This window comes from Micropterus salmoides, unplaced genomic scaffold, assembly GCF_014851395.1.
Source record: "Micropterus salmoides isolate LMB-PRFRI ecotype aquatic unplaced genomic scaffold, ASM1485139v1 Ms_hic_scaffold_7, whole genome shotgun sequence".
Classification (NCBI taxonomy): Eukaryota; Metazoa; Chordata; class Actinopteri; order Centrarchiformes; family Centrarchidae; genus Micropterus; species Micropterus salmoides.
In genome coordinates, this window is record NW_024044459.1 from 20,524,417 (window position 1) to 20,546,330 (window position 21,914).

General features: G+C 38.3%; 1 protein-coding gene across 2 annotated transcripts in view; it reads right to left on the bottom strand.

Moving 5' to 3' along the window:
* The window catches only part of ipo11 (importin 11), a 147,901-nt gene that overhangs the window by 34,250 nt on the left and 91,737 nt on the right, over positions 1-21,914 (bottom strand). For both annotated transcript variants that reach the window (XM_038703094.1, XM_038703095.1), the window contains exons 23-29: positions 14,479-14,558; positions 14,305-14,385; positions 9,561-9,656; positions 9,158-9,271; positions 8,484-8,605; positions 2,425-2,520; positions 643-727 (exon numbers count right to left, since the gene is read on the bottom strand). In XM_038703094.1, the coding sequence (XP_038559022.1) occupies positions 643-727; positions 2,425-2,520; positions 8,484-8,605; positions 9,158-9,271; positions 9,561-9,656; positions 14,305-14,385; positions 14,479-14,558 (674 nt within the window). The remainder of the gene's footprint in view (positions 1-642; positions 728-2,424; positions 2,521-8,483; positions 8,606-9,157; positions 9,272-9,560; positions 9,657-14,304; positions 14,386-14,478; positions 14,559-21,914) is intronic.

Below are 21,914 nucleotides of genomic sequence, written 5' to 3' on the forward strand. Positions count from 1 at the left end.
ATCACACCAGAAAATAAATACAGCTGCATTTCTTCATTCAAACATCATAATTAAACAATATTTTAACAATGTAAAGTAGTGTTACCATTTCTGAGTGTCCACAGCGTGACAGAGTAGCAGAGGAATGCCTTCTCATATAGAAAGCATGCTCATGCATAACTGGACGGTTTAATTGGTGTGCACACCCCACCTAGAAACGTTTCATGGGTACATCAATGCTTACTTAAAGTGAGTCAAAGCATTCAACTATGACACATGTGTGCATACAGGGGCTGCACTTAAAAGTGATTATGTGGTTCTCTGCATGAAAAGCTGTAGCAGCTATTGAAGCCGAGAGGTGGATTTGAGTTGGTACGTGACTAACGAGTGTATGCTTAACACCTTTCTCTGTGCTTACTGGAGAAATATTTTTTCATCATGGGGTTTATTTTTGTTGAGTGTTTTAATCTTGTTCTAGTGCCAGTGTGGCATAAGTAATGCCAGAAGGGGAGAGGACTATTTTTGTGATCACAGGACAGGGAGGAAGATGAACAGAAAGATTTATATGACATTATTGGCGTTATTTATTTCAAAGAAAAAATGAGAATAGAACAATGGGAAAAACCTTTACTGTGTGTGTGCACTTGTGTGTGGTGGACTGACCAGTTTCTTCCTCTTGTCCTGTTCAGTTGGTGGCTCTTCATCGTCACTCAGCTTGGGCTCCTCAAAATGGCTCATCAGCATGCAGCTGCAAACAATCATATTCAACTCAGTATCAATAACCTGCGCAGTAGGAGACAATTTAAGAACAAACAGCAGGCACGCGCACACACACAAACACACACACACGCATACAAAAAAAGCTCGAACCCTCTGGTACTCTAGCACACTGCTCTGCTTGCTATTCATATTGATTCATCAGCATGCAGAGAGAATTACAAGCAAAACCTTTGTGCTCAGTCCAAAGTCTGTGAATGGTCTTTTATTTCCTTTGTCTTTGTTACTTAATCCATATTGTGAGTAGAGATAAGGTAGTCAGGTCTTGAATGTCACATTTTGTAACTCGTGATCAGAAATTTTAACTAAATCTACCTAAACTCCAACTAATGACATTCAAACTAACAAAAAAACAACTTACTTCAATTCTGTGCAGAGAGAACAGACACTACTTTCGAGAAATGCAGCTTAGTAACTACAATCCAGCCTCTCTCTTCTGGGGTGAACATTCATTTATAGCCTATAACCAATATTGTTCTAATAATGTATCCAAGGACAATATGAAAACAATTTGAAATAGTAAAATCGCTTATAGTGATGAACCTACAGAGAATTAGCACCAGAATCTGCAGCACCAATCGGTTTTACAGAGCATTATAGCAAGTTTCAGCTCGCAAATATACTTTAAGGTTTAAAGTAATGTTTTAATACGCTGGTGGAGAAAAACATTTGGTCAAATTTTTTCCTTCCTTCTTAAAACTTCTCATTTGCTATTTTTCATTCCTTTGGTTTGAGTAATCAGTAATCTTTTAATTTCTTAATATATAGTGACAAGTTATTGAACATCTAAATAACACTGGAGTACTATGCTGAATTGGCTTGCCAATGGGCTTATTATTTTACTCAATTTGTCCATGAAAGTAAGAACTTTCATTCTCATTCCACAATTCCAAATCTGTATGTCAACAGAGGAATAAAGGGAAAGTTTGTTTATTTGAAACAAATAAAAATTCCTAAATACAGGCAGGAAGATTACAGTACCCACTGCTGTCTGCCTTAGTTGACTGCATTTACAAACAGTGAATAAGAGGAAATGCGCATTTTGTCCATTAAGAAGCACAACAGGGAGTCAAAACAATTTGAACACATCACTGGCAAACAAACAAACATTTACACTAACCATTCTACCCAACATTTCAGTTAATTTCACACCGGCACAGGGTGGTGAACCTTTCTGACAGCAGAGAAAGGGTGTCTGCATGTAGGTTAATATCTACTAAGAAATGAGCACCATGTTGCTGGGACAGGGAACCACACGAAGGTGGGCCGTGGTTAGTGTCTCCTTCCATAGTGAGCAAGTGTTTTCTGGACCATTTCACAGGCCATTATTTTTCAAGAGAAAAGTGACTCTTCCAACACTCCCACTCAGCCTTCTTCAGCACACTGTCATGATCCATTAGTAAAGGACTGCCTTTATATCATACATTTAAAAACGTTTTTCGAAAGGTTTGTTTTTCGATAAATTCAAGCCTCAGCGGCACCTCTGCAATTGCGCTGCTTCAAGTACTTTCAAAACAAATATTTCAACTGTCTTCATTCATCATGCATGAGCTTAGTCAAAATTACAAACTTCATTCACTCATGAAAAGAATGACTGGAAGGTTTTGAATTGTATGAGTATGAAGTATTTATGCATCTTTCATTTAGAAAAGGAACATGCACACTCACTCTTTGAAGGTGCCTGTTTCTGGATCTTCTGTCATTACATCATGCAGCGCCTCAACGGAGATGTTGATGATTCCACAGAATTTGTCTTGGATCACACTGGTAACACACAGACAACACAGGCTCATTACTCATGAGATCATTAATTCAACAGCTGGCATCCTCACTGCAGAGAGTGCAACAGTGTTAGTTAAATCAAAGCAACAGTGATAATATTGCTGTCAAAATTAAACATATGCCATCCATCAAGTCAAATCATAGCACACATGTCCAGACTGTTCATGTATGTCACCTCATTATTTTACCTTTGCAAGTGGAATTTACACACTTGGTAGGAGCATTTTAGTACAACAGAGTTCAAAATGAGAGAAAGGCAGAGGGTTCTCAAAATAAACAGACAAAAAAAAAATAATACATCAAATTGAAATGCAAATAGCAGTGCAGTAAAAACATTTCTCAACTTTAATGATCCTAAAAAAACATGTTCCCATTGCACGGATCAATCACATATGATGATGTTATTTTCCAACGGTAAAGGCAGTTTTATTGTCTCAAAGCACACATTCAAGTATAAAAATCAATGAGGCTTATTGTCTTAACACACAGCCTTGCGGGCTGGGTCTCTAATTTTTATCATAGCCCGTATGGTGGTTCTTCCAGAGCAGTAGCATCGTCAAGCCTGGGCTTGCTGAAACAGAGAACTTTAAAATATGCCGGCTTGCAACACCCACCTTCCAAGCTTGGGAACAGGCAGCAGTCCTTGATGAATTATTTGAGTTATTCTTTGAGAGCACTGGAAAGGAAGTGGGTTTTCCCATGTCAATTGGATTAAAAAGCAAGGTGGGGAGAATGCAAAGACACAAAGACTGAGAGTGTGTGTGGGTATGTGCACTGATGCATCAAAGGTTCTGTCAGTTCAAGTGCTTGGCTAGGTAGACCCCAGGCGATGCTGCAGAAACTTCACTAAGCATGAAGTCTGCCAAGAAAATGGAAAAATCAGTGCATGACACATACCCAGCCAGTTAACATAGACCTGTCTGTTATTTCTGCGGGAAACTCTACTGAAGCATACTCTCATATTGTAAATACTGCCATCAAAAACAACAAAAAGAATGTAAAAGAGTTACAGCAATAGGGGATACATCTAGTCAGCGTAGGACCGTGCAATACAATCCCATTTACTGCACAGACAAAATTTATATTCCTCCAACCTACTCCAAATTTACATACTCACATACACACTCACACAAACAAGTATATATGAGTATAAACCCCTTTATATAAGAAGTAGAAGGGTCCGTCAAATTTTATATTTAAGGCTAATAAATGCTGAAGGCAATTTTTCTTTGACTTGAGAATGGAAACCTTGTCCAGGTGAATTTTAAGTAGTTGTTCCTTTCAGTCAGTAACCTTTTCCTTCTAATATCCTGGGAGTGTAAAATACATCCCTGAACACCTCTGCCCCAAATTTCCTAATAGTCTCAAATTGGTAGCCATAGCAACAACTTGATGCAGGCACTGGATTAAAGATCCCTTATCATACATTTAAACATGTCTGTCAATTCTAATTCTATCCAGCCCAACACCTCTCCACTGATTATTCTCTAATGGCTGACTAGTGCTTCTACTTCGTGCCTGCCATTCAAATCAATGTAAACGAAAACATGATCTGAAAGCTGACTGGGCTGCATGCAAAAAACAAACTCGCTGCAGCAACACAGTCCTCGTCAGAATCAACTGTGTCTGTGGTCCTCACTCCATAAAACAAAAAGGAGGCTGTGCCTCCCTGCAGCCTGGAACTGTGACCTGGGAAAAGCTGCACATAAAATGAAATTTTCTGTCTGAATTTCTGCCCCACAGCGTGTTAATCCAAAACAGAGTTTTTTCCATTACTTTTTTCATCATATTAGATTCAGATTTTTTTCTTTTTCTGTTGAGTGGCAATCGCAGATTAACTGTCGATGGTAAAAATATTTCGAAAAGCAGGCCCACACTGCAATAACACTTCCCTCTTGATTCTTCTTCCTACTGGTTATTTCTCTCTTTAAAGAGCTGAGCTTGTCGCAAATTGATTTCAAATAAGCACAATTCATTACACTTTATGCTGTTGAGCATCATTGGTTTTAGATCATTAGAGTATACCCTAAATTTTCCAAGTGCTTTGGTGGTCTAAGTGGCGAGTGAATCCCTCATGTCAATGTAACTTCTTTAATTCTGCTACCACTGTTCAACAAGCAAACGGAAACCATGGGATATGCAGTTTTAGAGAAACTATTTACATCGGGAAATATTCTAATTATAGTACTGAGGAACTACATAATTAATTACATGTACGTTATACATGCAAAAAGAGAAATGCATACACGTATGAATGGAAGTGCTATGCATGTATGCAAGCTACAACCAGATGCTGCGTGACATTGTTTAATTATAACCTACATTTGGGATCCCTGAGTGTTACAAGAAAGAGACGAGTCAACAGAGCAGATCAAATGTTTAAACGGAAAATTAAATATAACAACCAATCAAAATTTTGATCAGGCAAAAAGTATTTAGTCTACAGCAAGACAAATTTTTGATTCCTCTGAACATGATGTGCCAACTTTAAGACACTGTTAAAATCATGATTAAACAAAATGTGAGAACAGCAGATCCAGGCAATAAATATGTGCATATTGATTTATTAAGGTCCCTGTTCTTGTTGAGTATTGGCATTCCTTTACAGAAGCTTTGCCATCGAAAAGCAAACTGTCAGTGATGATGAACTGGTAGTGGGGGAAAAAAACAGCTGAACAAGAGGTTCTGATGACTAAAGCAGTCTCTGGTGAAAATGACCTGATGGCTCTGCATGTTAAATACAAAATGAAACATTCTAGTGTCCTTACATTGCACAAAAGTTTCAGAAAGTAAGAAGCACATCATATCAAAGGACAAACAGGACATTAATTAATTCAACGGGTGAACCTTATCACTAAGGTAAAAAGGAGTTGACTGAATGAAAAAGGAAAATCAATCTGTGAAAAGTGCAAAAAAGAAAAAGTAACATCTGCCAAGGGCTATGGCAGGTTATCTGAACCGTTGAGCAATAATGCATTCATGTGAAAAACGAAACAATACTATTTTTACAGCACCTAATGTATAATGTGTTGTAACAGCATCAACAGTTCTTGGACAGATAATCCATCCCCTTCTCAAATGAAGCAGACACAAACTGCAGGTTTCTAAAAGAAGGTTGACTTGTGACCATGTGACATTCTTGACTGGTCCACCGGAGGGAAGCACCTATCTAACAATGAGTAAAAAGAAATGCCTGAAACTGAATACTTCCCTCTGTGTTAGGGCTAGGCGATATGGCCAAAAAGTCATATCCCGGTACTGTTAGGCAGAATTCTGGTATAAAATATATATATCGGTCTTTTCCTCTGGTGATTCCATTCACAGCAGCTGAGCTGCATGTTGAGGAGGTGTGTTGATGACGTAGCCTATCAAAACAAAACTAACGTGGTGGCTAACGAAAAACATCTGACTGGTGTGTCCACTGTCGCTTTAACTGGTCCGCTCTTGTAAAATATCCACAGTGTCGCGACTTGTAATGTAATCACTGTGTTTCTGATAAATGCTACAGTGTGCCCACTAACCTGGGCGGACTGTCAAATAAAAGTGTATGTGTGAGAAACAATGAATGAACAGTGTTTTTCTTTTTACAAGCCAGGTCTTTAACAGTGTCCACCGACACGTTGTCTCTCTCCATCTTGTTGAGAGTTTGTGAGTAGACGGCTGCGTGCACACGCAGAGGGAAGGGCGGGGCTGCGCGGGGAGGCAAAGAAAGAGGAGCAAACACTGGCAGGACTTTATGGAAACATTAATTAACTCAACATCAACCTATATCGGTATAAACGGTATTGTCTAATTTCATTTCTCTTTTGAAATTATATTGGTATACCTCATTATACCAATATACCGCCCAGCGCTACTATGTGTCACATGCCTGCAGCTGTTTCACAGCCCTCTATCGGTGCCTTTTTGGTTTATGCCTTGATGAAAATTCCCAGTGGTCTACTGTACAATACTGATATACATATTTTCTTATATTTATTTATTTGGGCTGTGTGGTGGACCAGTGGATAGCAAAGTGGCCCTACATCAAGAAGGTATGGGTTTGAACCTCGGTCTTGCATGTTCTCTCTGGGTGCTTTGGCTTCCTCCCACAGGCCAAAGACATGTAGGTAGGTCAACTGGTGACTAAATTGCCCTTAGGTGTGAATGTGAGTGTGTATGGTCTGTATGTGTCAGCTAGGGCTGAATGATTTTGGAAAATAATCTTATTGCGATTTTTTTAAACCAATATTGCAATTTAATACAAGATTATATTGTATTATTCAAAATATACAAGCAATAAACCACTGCATAGTATGACCAACACAGTATTAGATAGAATAACCATACACTGTTCTTTCGTGTAGGCCAGGCTTATATGTTATGATAAAATTGTGATGAAAAGTGATGCATGAATTGCATGAATTATTATTATGAGCAATGGCGAAGAAGTATCAAATTATAATAATTTCAGAGAAATGTTGTTAAATAATCTTATAAATATCATCAGGTAGGTCTACCTACATACGACAAGAAAAAGTAAGTTCACCACAGTGCATTATACAATAAGCGCTCAATACAAATCCCACAGTTCACCCACCAATGAGTCATTATCTCAGTTTATATCTTCACAAAAATACATATCTCAACAAACAAAAACCTCCTTTTCAGGATCCTAGCAAGAAAACAAAAAAATACTCAGTCTGAGGTTCAATACATAAGTTGGGCAAAGAAAATAAAGTGCCTCTCGCGTCAAATAGACAAGCTTAGTAATTCTCCGACAACAACGGAGTTTCACTGCTTTACTCTCGCGTGTCATGTAACCAGAATGTAATTGCGGCCTTTGAGATTAGAAATTCTTGTTATCATTAGGGCTGGGCGATATGGCCAAAAATATTATCCCAATAAAAACATTTCATATCGTTCAATAGATAATTATCACGATATATATTAAGCTCTTATCTCCTTTTTGCTAAACATAACAGCTAAATTGTGGTGCTAAATGATTGCTAGAACAGCTTTATCAAAGTGAACTTTTATCTTGTGACTGCTGATTTTTCAAAATCATTTGTATCATTTGGGTGAAATAAAAAGTGTTATGATTGAGGTTGATTGTTCAATACCAGTAAAGCATATGATTTAAGCTTCCCCCAACCTTAACTTAAAGTGAGACACTTCTCTACATCTTATTAAAAAAGACTATTAGATGATATTAAGGGCAGCTATGGACAAGACATGGACCTCTTCCAATTTCTGTTATGATTTAAGTGAGACAGTCGATTTGTCATGCAGCACTAACCCAGCCAAGGCTGTCATAATCAATTACTTTTGGAGACCTAGGACGGGGGCGTAACAAAGGATTTCATGCCTGTCTACGTCTCTGATTACCATATCTGGATTGCAGAAAACTGAGCTTCCCAAAATCTTGATAAAAACATGCATCACCATAAAGTGAAATGGGACATCACAAGAAAAGTTTATCATTAAACCACACAGTGACTCCTCTGAACCATTTCAAGAGAAGTTTCACTTAGAAAATGAAAAGAGAAAACTCTTTGACGGCATCTTTTTTGAACATTTGGTACTCAGCCTTTGCTGTGCACCTGTCACACTTAGCTGTAGATACCCGTCTAATGAGTGATTGACATAGCAAAAGAAAAAACACTTATCTCACATGAAACTCCCCATCTCCATCACCAGCATGGTCGTTTAACTTTGTAATTTTGGCTACTTTAGTCTAGCATTAGTAAACAATGGTGGGAGCACAATAAAATGACATCAAGTAGGACTTTCTCTGATGTTAGTGACAACCCATCCAACAGAACAGAGCAAGAGAAACATAATTCCACCTGCTATAGTCTATAAAAGGTAAGCTGAACAATTACTTTCCCCTATATCAGCTGTGCTGACAGGGTGGATGCTCAAAGCCGCCACGTGCACATAAATAAGTGATAAATGTTTCTCACCTGTTGTCGGATGGTAGGAGGGACAGCAGAGCCAGCGACGACAGCTTCCTCCTCTCAGGCTGAGTGATGTTGTCCATGCGGTCGACCCACATCTCTATCACACTGCCCAACAATTGGTCCATCTGATGAGGAGAGATGAGGATGTGGGCAAGAGGAAGGAGAGAGAAGGAGGGTTAATACAGGAAGAATGAGGAGACAAAGAAAGGAGTAGTACTAAAAAACAGCAAGAGGTCAAGAAATAGAGACACAAACAGTTGTTTACTGACTATGGTATGCCGATACATTTTATCGTCATAAAAATCTGCAAAACTGACCTTCCCTGCTTGTTCTGCCTCATTTACCTCCCTGCCTTGTCCTCTATCATCAAAAAAAGAGGAGCTTGGCATATGGAGAAACAACTCTAGGCCTTTCATTTCTTTACATAAGGCGCTGCAATGTCAAAACAAGGCAAAATCTCTTTTGTTCTGGGTCAGACAAAAACAATGTCAGTGTTTCACAGTGAAGGGTGACAACTCAAAACTTTAGGGCTTGAGAAAATTACCCCTTGCAGTTCTTTGGCTCATTACGTTCAGAATGATTCCCTTTTAAAAGGCACTTTGCAGTTATGTCTCTCATAGACATTCAAAGAGACTGTGCTGAGAAGACAGAAATGAAGGGCAGACAGCGTGTCTCACCTTCTGGCTGGACTCAGATGCCATTTGAGTGAGCAGAGAGGAGAAGAAACTAGAGTTTTGGAGCAAGACGCGGCCCATGATGCCTAGGTAGGTCGACATCACCACGGGATATCTCTGTACAACACACGCACGTGCAAAATGAATACACAAATGCAGAAACAGAACCACACACAAATACTTTTACATAACGCCGGGGTTATTAAGTATTACAATGGGAAAGATAATTAGGCAGCAAAATCTTGTTAAAGCAGCCTGTGACCTTTAACTGAGTTGAATGATCAATAAATGCCACATTATAGTCGTAGTAAAAGAGGAAAAAGCATCAACAGTTATAAGACATCTTTACAGGTCCTCTCATATAATCTCAGTCCAAATATGTGCAAGATGTAAAGGCGAAACTCACCTCACCATCCACAATACCTCTGAAGACAGCTGGCAGCAGGGGCTGGAACATGTGGGCTCCCAGCATGGGGCTAACCTTTAAAGCTATCTCTACCACCTGCCAAGACACAGGAAGAGGGAGGTACTCAGAGACTGGGGAAAGGAACAGTAGCAAGGAGAAACAAAAGAACAGAGAGGGAGAACTCGGGAGGGAATCAGAGAGGGAGCAAAAAGTCTACAACAAGAGAGCCAGAAAGGGTCACACACAGGATGATGCAAAGACACAGCAAAGTAAACAGTAAAGGGAATGTACTTATATAGCACCTTTCTAGTCTTCCCAACCACTCAAAGTGCGTTACAGTACATGTCACATTTGTCATGATTAGGTTTTGCCTACTCCCCCTTCCTTATGTTTTCTCCTTTTTTCCCTTCCCCGCTTTCTCTATCAGTTTAGTCTGTCGTGTCCTGTATGTGCATGTGTGGGCGTGTCCGGCTCTGGCTCCTGGCTCCTCACCACCTGCAGCGTCTCGCACCTGTGGCTCATCAAGCAATCAACCCATGCAGTGAAATACTCTGGTTCATCTTCCACTCTTCGTTAGTTCGTATTTTGCAATCCGTCCCTAACGTTCTGTTTCTGCCTACTCCAGTTACCTCCCATGTGCTGAGATGCTGCCTGCCTATCGGCTTACCCTGAACCGCGCCCTGGGAAGCCACTATCAGTTCCCCCCTGGAATCTGGAGTCCTCCGCTTCCCCCTCATTCATTAGTTTTTGGTCTGAGCTCTTTGTGTGAATAAACCTGCCTGTGAACTGACATCTGCGTCCTGTGTCCGCACTTGAATCCACTTACAGAGAACCTAACAACCAGTGTTTCCCTTATATGCATTTAGGTCCGGCGGGCTGCTGGATAATGACTGCTGCTACTCAAATTTCCCACAATCATTATTATATCAATGCACTACTAATTTTCACTCTCACACTATGCTGATCCCCGGCTTCCCCCAGTCTGCATGTCGAAGTGTCTTGGCTAAGATACTGAATCCAAAATTGCCCTAGAAGGCTGTGCCGTGGATACGTGAATGTGTGGGATTGAGACATGTACTGTCGCTGGGCTCGCTCTACTCCTCATTCTTCAAAGCATATCTATGTGACAGGTGCTGTTATAAGAGCAGCGTAACTCCTGTAAGGAATCGGGAGGTGCGTAGCGAGTGTTTGATTGTCCGTGCGGCAAAAGGTGGCGGTGAACGCTAGCGGGTGGAAAATATTCTGGCAGTAAGTGTATGTGTCTGTTACAGTGTGTTAGCTTCTCAAGACCAAGAAAAGTCTGTCTGTTGTTTCCCCAACTGCTGGAAAAGTGAAGCCGGTTTGCGCTAGCTAACCTCTCCGCTCCCCTTCAGACTGCGCAGCTGAGCAGAAAAGCTTCTACAGTAGGTTATGTCTTTTGGCTGCTATGTAGCTTAACATTAGCTCAATATAAAGAAGGTAACTGGTAGCTGTATTTTATTACTGCCTACTTGTCCAATGTTAAGAACATCAGGTACAAACTTAGACTAAACTGGTAGCCTACAGCTCTGTCCTGTAGCCTACAGACAGGTACATCCTAAATTATTTTTCAGTTTTCAGATGAGTCTGAAAGAGTGGTTGTTAGGGAAAAAAAGGACGGTGGTGACTGGAGCTGAGGTTAGTAAAGCAAATTAGTGATGCAAACTATTCCTTTTAAGCTAATGAGGAGACGTTTCTTTTTGGGAGGTTGTTTCTTATGTTGCCCATTTTTTTATATGAATATCTACAAATAAATGTCAAAAGCTGTCAAAAGCTGACACAAAGGGCAAACATGAACAATTGTATCTATAATGATTCTGAGGTCATATTAACAGGCTTTTCCTACCGTTAAGGCTTAGGGGTGATGCCCAAAACATGCTGTGCCATGAATGTAAAATCACCGTGGAGAGCATCATAACCAACTTTCCCCAAATCTAAAGGTTGTATTTCCTCCCTAGAAGACTGATATTTGGGTGTTTATTTATAATCTGCTCTAGCTTTTCCAACTATTTGTTCAGAGATATGATGATAATAATGGCCCAAGATGATGTGAAATTACATATTTTTCATTGTAAAACGTAAAAACATTTTGGGGGAGGACTCTCCCACCCACCTGACCATGACTACCATGACTACCACGACCAACACTGAAACATTCATCTAAAGCTCACATAAAACTATGGGAAAACACTGGAATTTTAAGCTATTCTAATGTGCATCGCATGCTCATGGACACAAGAGCAATACTGCTGGGACATGTTGTGTTGGGGTTTTTTATTCAGACATACTACGCGCACAAAATAACTTTTCCTCCGCTGCTACAACTCCACCCTAGGGGAAACACTGAACAACATTAACCTCAATCCCACACATTCACGTATCCACGGCACAGCCTTCTGGAGCAATTTTGGATTCAGTATCTTAGCCAAGACACTTCAACATGCAGACTAGGGGAAGCCGGGGATCGAACTACCGATCTTACGATTAGTAAGCCACCCGCTTTTCCTTTAAGTTGCCCCAAAGTATGGGAGGACATACAGAGTCAAAAAGGAGTTAGAAGCTTCTTTGAGAGATAGTAAAAAAAAAAAAAGTGCATACAATCCTCCTTTTAATTGAGGGTCTGACCTACAGTATCAGGCAGACAAGGTTAGTCCCTTAAGTTTTAGTTTCCTACGAACTTTGAATGAGCTCTCTGTCAGGTATGAAAGCTGAACATAAAAAGAATGCTTAATTCAAAAATCAACAGCGTAAGTGCATCAACAAAAACAAAGCCACCATAAGACTAAAGAAAATTTTCAACGGAGAGGGTAAAGTGACAGAAGCACCGTGGTGTGCATCTATGCGTTCCGACATACCATACTGTATGCAGATGAGCACTCAGTAATCACTTTTATAAGGTATGCCTAGCTAAAACTAATGAAATCAAATACAACAGCCTTGATGAAGGTTAAAGAATTTAGTTTTAGTACAATTTTAGAGGTTCAGTAATACATTTGATGACTTTGATGTATAAAACATATATACATAAATATAGCCAAAAATAATAATCGGAACGGACTGGATCCAAACAGGTGAATAATGATTCCATGCTCAGGATTACCAGGATTAGACAAAAACATAAATACAGACCACACCAAATGATGAAGCAACACTGTAATATTAGAAATGGCTTTTCTGCAAAGCCTCAAATGAGAATATAAACTCTTGTCAGTGACCAAACACGAAGCACAGATAGAAATGGTCTAAGTTTGTATGCATATGAACTTTTCAAAGAAATACACACTGATTACTCTGATCCCCATGTTCTCAGAGCGCCCATGTGCGGTAAGCTGCTGTGTGCCATGTTGTGTAGGTCGACAGGTTTATTGTCTGCTGGCTCTTCCTTCCTCAGAACAAAGGATTAGCAGGACCCAGATGTGCAATAATGCCGCTGAGCTTTACAGCTTAAGCTCTAAAGTCTTATGGCCATTCTGTGTAGATATACTACTCAAGCAGTGCAAATAGCACATACACAGCCTGCTGTAAAGACATCACATGAAGAGACACGTGTGGAACACTGACATGTACAGTAACACACACATACACCAACTGCAAGTCCGAGAGTAAACCAAGAGAAATGACAATTCACCTATCACTTATTATGTCTACTGACAACACAAACAAATGGAAAGCACACCCATAGTGTGTAGGCTTAAAGAGACAGTAAGTGATTATAATCCAATTCATTTTTGTTAAATTCAGAGAATATTTCCTCACGGTTTGTTAGCTCTCCGTTTTGTTTGTGCTCTGAAAAAACAACAACATTTTTTTCTACAAAACGTGGTAGAGAGAGTTCTATACACCGACAAATTTGAACGTGCTGGACACCAGGCACTGTGAAGAAGGAGAGATGGGTCGAGAAACGGCCAAACAGGAAAAGGTCTAAAGAGTATAAACAGAAAAGAAAGTAACCAGGGTAGGGCAAAGGCGTTTCAATGCTGGAGAAACCGCTTAGATTTGAAATTTGGGGGGAAGAGCTTCTGAGGGAGCACTGAAGGGAAGGGTGTATTTGTTGTATTTGAATTTAAACATCAAAATTCTCTCTGCAGAATCACTTACTTTCCATTTAATGTAGATAGCATCTATTTAAAATTTAAATACATTTGCCAGTAGCGAAAAACAACCCATCCAACTATTTTAGTGAACAACCTGCTAACATCCTCAGGCTAGATTTCATTTTGTATTACTATACAAAGTTGAGCATGGCTAATCACAGAAAGGACCTAAAGAGGAGGCCTTCTTTCAGATTTATGACAGCCAATGGCATTAACATGGCCTGTGCCTTTAAGATACAAACTAAAAGGACTGTACCAGATGACTTTACCTGAATACCTAACCTATCCAGTAGTATTTTATGGTCAACAAAACAAAGATCCAGTGAAAATTGCCATATAGAACATTTGTTGAACAGAAGAATATAAGAAAGTAGTATACTGGTAAGTAATATCAAGGCTCCTCTTGCATTATAATCTGGTGTAAATTCATAAGCAGCACTGTCTGTGTTTATGTTTATGTGTCTACAGCATTTTATGCCACTTCTAATGCACCTGCTATTCACCGGGTGACACAGACAAAACAAACAAGCACTGTGGTGGAACTTAAAAATGAAAAAAATGAACCCTGACAAATGGGAGAAAAATATAAACAAAATATTGTTCTGTGTGTGAGAGAGATGGACTGACAGTACCTTGAGCACTTGGACCTGTCCCTCATTTGTGATGTCTTTCAGCAGATCACAGAAGAATCGACACAATGATTCTGCATAGTTCTGTGGGGAAAAAATTACATGATCATGAGGCAGTTCAATACAACGTATGTTAATTTGTATCAGTATATGAGTGTGAGAGTGTATGTCTCTCACCTGCAGGAACTCTGTGGCAGACAAGTATAAGTAGGCATTAACGATCTGAAAGCAGGTGCGCAGGTTCTCGGAGCTCAACTCTGAAACAGAACATCAGATGTAACACTTAAATGATGGATGCAGGCAGGGACGGGGAAAAAAGCAGGCAGAGAGGGATGACATTGGTTGATAAATAATCTTGCTAAACACATTTTAGACTGCCCTGCATACTGGGTGGATAGTCTTACTGGCTTTGTAAACATATGTTTTTCTTTTGGAAATGCTTAGTGTTAACAGTGTGCAGTTAAAGGTTGTCCAACATTTAAAATATTCATCCACTGTGACTCATAACTGCATATAAAAAATTACATGAAAAGTCCACGGGGATAGAGGGGTATTTTTAACAAGCACTATATATCCTCTGAAAATTACTACAAAACAAACAACTTGAAAGTGAGGCATCTCACACCAATTAAATAATTCAACGAAAAAGTGCAGAAAAACAGGTGTAGTATGTATTGTATGACCCATTAGTATGATTAAAACACCCTTTTGATTGGTAGTGGTTTTGCTCTTACATGCTGAAAGGAAATTCAAACACACAAAAAAAAGAAACAAAACAGACTTAAAAAACCTGCTGGATGAGCTTTTTATGAACTACCCCTTTCAAGATATCCATGATGCAACAAATGAACATTGCAGCAATAGCTTTACAAGTGGCTGCATATCTGCCAGCATTAATGAGAGGCTGTGAGGATCTATTAACAAGAACTTCAAGCTAAATTATTAAGCTATCGCCTCTGCAACATCATTATCCCAGCAATATCTTCTACTGTGTCTACCTTTGTCTGATCTTTGCTGTCTAAGTTTATGTTAACACAGACAGAGTGAGGCCTCTCACTTTTATACAAATATGTTATAACTCATAAAGCTACAACGGGATTAAAATAGAACCTTAACCTAGGGGTAAAAAGCAACAGCAAAGACAAAAAAGAAAGAAGCCAGGACATTTTATCATCATAAAAGAGCAGATATGCTCTAACACGCTCGGCAAGTGTAACCGCAAAAATGATGCACTCTAAATAAGCTGACCATTTTGTAGAGATTGGTAATGCATTAAGAAGGAAAAATGCCCTCAAGGTAACACAACTAAAAACACAACACGTTGCACTCCGGCATCCAGTGTATAATTGTCTGCAAATGGTCCAAAGAATTGACTTTTGGCAGGTACATGCTGGAGTTAAAGCCAATGTAGTACCATGGCTCTAATTGCTAATGGCCTCTTGATCCATGGAGCAGAGAGAAAAACAACCCTTACTAACACGATCAGTTGTGCAATAGGTTTGGTGTTACAACCAGAAGTGGACACTGTGCGAGCGATTTTCTCCTCTGAAATACTATGTGACGCTCTGTACTGTGCACAGAGTGCTGAGAGTGAGTGTGTTTACATGCTCACATGTGCAAATGTGTTTGGAAGGAGGAAAGACAGCTTTACAGCTAGCGGAGAAAAATAACAAATAAAAAGAGAGGGTTAGAGGAGGAGAAGTCTACAGAGGAGGACAATAGAAAAACACAACAAAGGAGAGGAGTTTAAAACTTTTAAACCTCAAACAACATTTACACAGAAGGACATAATCTTGACGGTAATATAGGCTGGCTTCGAAAAAAACCTCAACACCTAGAAAAGCCTCTGCGTGGCGTATACATACAGACACAAACACTTACACATTAAACACACAGACAGGTGAGAGGTGAGGAAGAAAAGAGGGGATTGAGAGATAGATCCTCAGAAATGTCCGACAGGAACCAAGTACTCACACACACACCTGCATGCTGACACAAACGCCCAAAAAGAGTCACCCACACAGCATCTATACATACACCAAGACTAACTTCTGCATGAATAGTCTGAAAGTAACACAGGCTGACAGTGTCACTGACTACCACCTTGAATAGTTGTTTACTTCATACAAGTTGACAGCGTAGCTAATTCTAACACCCAGGATAGCAGTTACTTCCCTGCATGCACACAGAGGCCGGATATTGTGGATATATAGGCCTGTAAATACACACACACATTACATACACATATATATATATATACATACACACATACATATATATATAAACACACATACATATATATATAAACACACATACACACACACATACATATTCACACACACACATACACATATACACACACACATACACATATATATATATTTGCAGAAGCTTAGGGGGATACAGCTATGTTTTATTTTCAACCATACCATGTGTCTCTTTTCCAAAGAGAAAGTTTAGAACAAACTTTCTGAATCTGAGTTTCCTCCTAAAGCACCTGAACCTCATGAAACATCTTACACAAATGCCATGTCTTCATCAAGTTTTGTCTGGGAAAAGATTAGAAGTCACTGGTGAGTAGTAATAGAGGAGGGTCCAGTCTGACCCTGCTGGTTCATACAGGTGACATTAATGTTGATGTATGCAATATGTTCTCCCCAGCCATCTGCCAGCCACGGTAAGGTAATGAAGGTAATGTATGCTGCCATCTGCTATCTGTACAGGTACATTATATATTCCAATGGCCTATTTAGTCAGCAAATCAGCCAACATGAATATTAAACCCCACAAACATAGTATGGAGCAACATTACGCTAAACACATGCAGTGTGCAGGGATGTGAGCGCATATCAGGAGAAGACAGTGATTGCTTTAAAAACCGGCTACAAAGATGTGCACAAAAACAGGAGCAAGCAGGAACAACAAAGATTGATGGTGAAAAAAGTGATATTAAATGTGCAGTAAAGTAATTGTTCTGCTGTCATTTTCTGCATTATACTGAAGCAATGGTGCTGGAATGTAGAGCATCGTTCATTTTTCTAAAGAATGAAGCAAAGGCAACAGATTGCTTAACAGCAGGTGAACAAGGACACGCAGAGTCATCGGACAAGGAACTCATGACAGGTCTGCTGTACTGCAGCGGAGGTGAATAAATGATCTCTCCGCTGTGTTTGTAGACAAACGCAATGAACTCAGTGATTTAGTGAGTGCAACCCTTTTTTTCTTAAAACCTAGAGGCTGCATAATCAGCACCTGTATTGCGTGTGCATATTTTTTTTCTCTCACTTAATATTACCAGAGGAATCATTGATCACATTGATCACATTGATCCTGTGAACAACTTATTTGCTAACATCAACAATAACTGCCACGATTACACTGATGAACAGTTTAACAGTTCAATCAAGACCGAAATGCAATTATCTATTATCCACTTTAACAGCAGAAGTCTGTATGAAAACTTTTACAGTATCAAACACTATCTAAATGAATTGAAACAGCACTTTAACATAATTGCAATAACAGAATCTTGGATAAACAGTGAAAAAGGATCAGATTTTGTAATTGAAGGATATGAAATGTCTTTCTGTTAATAGAAGACATTTCATATCCTTCAATTACAAAATCTGAGTAACAGAGTAAACAGGAGTGGGAGTGGTCTGACACTATGTGGACAAGGATTTAAATTATAAGGTGGTGGAAAAAATGTCAATGGTGGTGGATAATTTACTGGAATGTGTCACAATAGAAATATGTATAGATAAAAAGACAAAAATTATTGTAAGTTGCATATACTGGTCACCAGGTTCGAATATTGACACATTTAAGGACTGGATGGAAGAGACATTTACAAAAAGTCATGTTCATCTGTAGGAACTTCAATATTAACCATAAAATGACTTTAAAATGATTTTATCAACACCGTGTTTAGTCTAGGCCTCTATCCCAAAATTACCAGACCCAGCTGAATTACTTCTCATTGTGCAACACTAACAGACAATATATTTACAAATATCATACATAACAATACAGTGAGTGGATTACTAATAAACGATATCAGTGACCACCTACCAATTTTTACAGTTTATGACAGCAACTATATCCTAAACCAATTTCCAAAAGGGTCAGGACAGAAGAAATAATGGAGGCACTAAAAGTTGATCTGCTAGTACAAGAAGAGTTTATTGATAATGAAAAAGATGTTGACAAAGCATATGGAGAATTCCTATATTATAATATTTAAATTATTATATGATCAAAATTGCCCAATTAAAATACAGGCATTATAAAACGCCTGTAACAAGAAAAATACATAAAATTCATAAAACACAATTATAGAGACCGAAAATAAATATAAGAAATATAAGAATAAGTTAACAAATATAATGAGAAATTGTAAGAAAGAATACTACACAAACCTATTAGATACTAATAAAAACAATATTAAAGGTTTGTGGAACATTTTAAATAATATTAAAAATAATACTAGACAGGCTACTTATCCCTATTACTTCATTGATAATGATAAAAATATGGTAGATGTGGTTAATGAATTAAATCAATTTTTTGCCAACGTGGAACTGAGATTTGTTCAGCTAAGTTTGGTCCCACTTAGCTGAACAAATCTCAGTTCCACAAACATTAGAAAGTAGATATAATAATCTAACAGAAAGAAATCCCAGTTCAATATTTCTGGCAGCAGTAGATGAAAAAGAAATAATAGATATTGTTAAAGAATGCAAAAACAAACCATCACTGATCACGATGGAATAGATATAAAAATTATACAAAAGTATTTGAGAGGATCGCCAAACCACTAATGAACATCAGCAATTTATCATTTCTAACTGGTCAATTTCCAACAAAAATTAAAATAGCAAAAGTCATTCCTCTATACAAAACTGGAAATAAACACCACTTCACAAATTACAGGCCTGTCTCTCTATTGCCCGATGGCCACTCTGTCTCTCTGTACATCAAACATAGCTTATATATGATATGTTTAGGTATCTGTTAGGTACCATAGAGGGGTTTGAGTCTGCAAAGTAAAAGGTCAAACCCATAAAAGGGTACAATACTATTTTGAGGTAACAAAACAAGGGGTTAGAGGTCAAATTCTATAGAGGGGTTCAGTCCCTACATAACCACCAATCACTGCTCTCCCCGTAGAAGGTCACTGACCCTCTGTCCTGCTGCTACAGTGCTATTTTGAACTGAACATATTTGGTTCAGGGGATAGCTTACAGCAACTCTTGGAATCAATCACTTCAGAATTCAAGAAAATAAAACAATTGCTAAAATACTACGATCTAATTGAATATCAAATTGCAGTATTCATGTTCAAAGCAAGAAATAGCCTATTGCCTGGGAATATACGAAAGAAGTTCTCTGAGAGGGAGGGAGGGTCCGATTTAAGGGGAAGGGAAAATTTTTCGACTAAGAGATTTAGAATAACAAGGAAAAGATTACGTTTATCAATTTGCGGAGTTAAATTGTGGAATAAACTAAATGAGAACCGAAAGCAATTCCCAAAGATATTCCTTTTCTAAAAAATGTACAGAGAAATTATTTTCAAGATGTATCGAGAAGCACTGTAGTAAAAGTAAGAGTACTCCTTTGTTTGTTTGGGGTTTTTTGTTGTATTTTTTGCTGTTTGAATAAGTACATAATCGAGGTTAGATAAATAAGTACTTGTCAGTGGCCACTAATATTGTGTACATAAAATATATGTTATATTATATGGTTGGCTATATTATACATGGATGGACATTTTAACACTTTACTTAGAGCAAACAAAGACATGCTATATAACATTAAACATTACTATAAGCCATTATTCCATTTTATATCACTAATTGTAAATGGTGATTAAAGTGTATTTATAATGAGGTAGAGTCGATGGTTATAATGTGTTATGGAACATGGTCGGAGATTCTTGCCGCACATTCACATAAACTGGTATTACTATTAGTTATAAAACATTAAATCAAAAGTTCATAAAACGTTATGAACTTATAACCTAATGCATGTTTGTAAGTGATTGTAACAACTGTTATAATGTCTTTTGGATGCATTATATCGTGTTATAAATATATCCATAAGTCATTATAGCAATGACCTTCATAGAAAGTGTTACCATATACATACTGTGTGTGTGTGTGTGTGTGTGTGTGTATGTATGTATGTGTGTGTGTATAATAAATGTATATAAAACATAATAATAATATAAAAAGTGTTAATTGAAGGAATGTAAGAATTAAAGGGGTAGGAGTACATAAGTTTTACTTCGAAAGAAGGGTACTTTTGCTGCTCATCTGTTTTTTTTCTCCTATTTCTCCTACATTGTTTTGTTTTTTTATACTTTCTCTTGCATGTTCGAAATAAAGATTTCAATTCAATCTACCAAATTGCCCTTGTTTTAAGTAGACTTTGTTTACTGTAAAATGAAGCAAACAACTATCCACTTAGAGCAGGAAATCTGGGGTTTTAGTTCAAACTGAAAGGGAGCTGTTTATTTGGTACAACCCTGGTAAAACATTTGCCATGAGCGACCTACTGTGCACATGTAAGTTGATACTTTGAGAATTTGGTGTTGTATGATTACTTTGAGGGGTTTAAACTGACATGTTGATGCTGTTTTGGAAATAGAATTCCCATCAACTTTAGTGTAATGTACTCCAAATGTCTCTCCAAGACATTGTTGAGTAAGCGATACAAAAAATATTACTTTTGAGGGGAAATTTTTGAAGGGTGCGACCTCAATACTGCATCTCAAGTCAACATTGCCACTCGAGTATTCACAGGCTGAATTTTTTTTATTTCCTGTGCTCAAGAGAATTTAGACTATATATTCAAATTCACTTAACAGGGAATGAAAACCTTTGATTGTGTCCTATTTATTTTTTACCCTCAGGGCACCACAAGGAAAATAAGGCAGGTGAGTGGTTTCAGTTTTGTTGACAGCAAAATAACACTTTCACCATCAAATATTATATTAATTTAAACTGAAAGTAAATCCCACTAAACTCAAAATACCTGCCCACAATGCAAATTAGAGCGATTCATCAACATCATCGATTTAGAAAATACGCAGAATTTCATAATATGCCCCTGCGCACTGCAATGTAGCGCTGCACCCAGTAGGGATTTCCCCGGGGAACAAGCTGTAGCTGAAAAAACTCATCTACGAACACATAAAATTTGGGAATATTTTAGACAGAGACCCAACCATGTGGTGGTGTTTAAACTGCTGTGCATGAACACTTCATCATCCCGGAGTGTTTTGTCAAGACGGCAGAAGGACAGCACCATGTTTAGTTTTTGTCCCCACACAAGCACGATATATTAGGATAATCAACACAAGGAAAGTGTTTCTGTTAGTAGTTGTCACTTAAATTTGATTTTCTAAATATTTTTTCTCCCCCTTGTTTTAAGTCAGCCAAGTCAAAAAATACTGATTCTCCACTATAGGGAAAGGGTTGACATAAAGTGTATAAATTCATCTGTGTCATTGTAATCTTTTTGAATCGGGGGTCCAGCATTTTTCTGATCAGGCATCCGACAAATAGTGTCCGTTATTATTATTAATATAACACAGCAATGACGTGGAAATT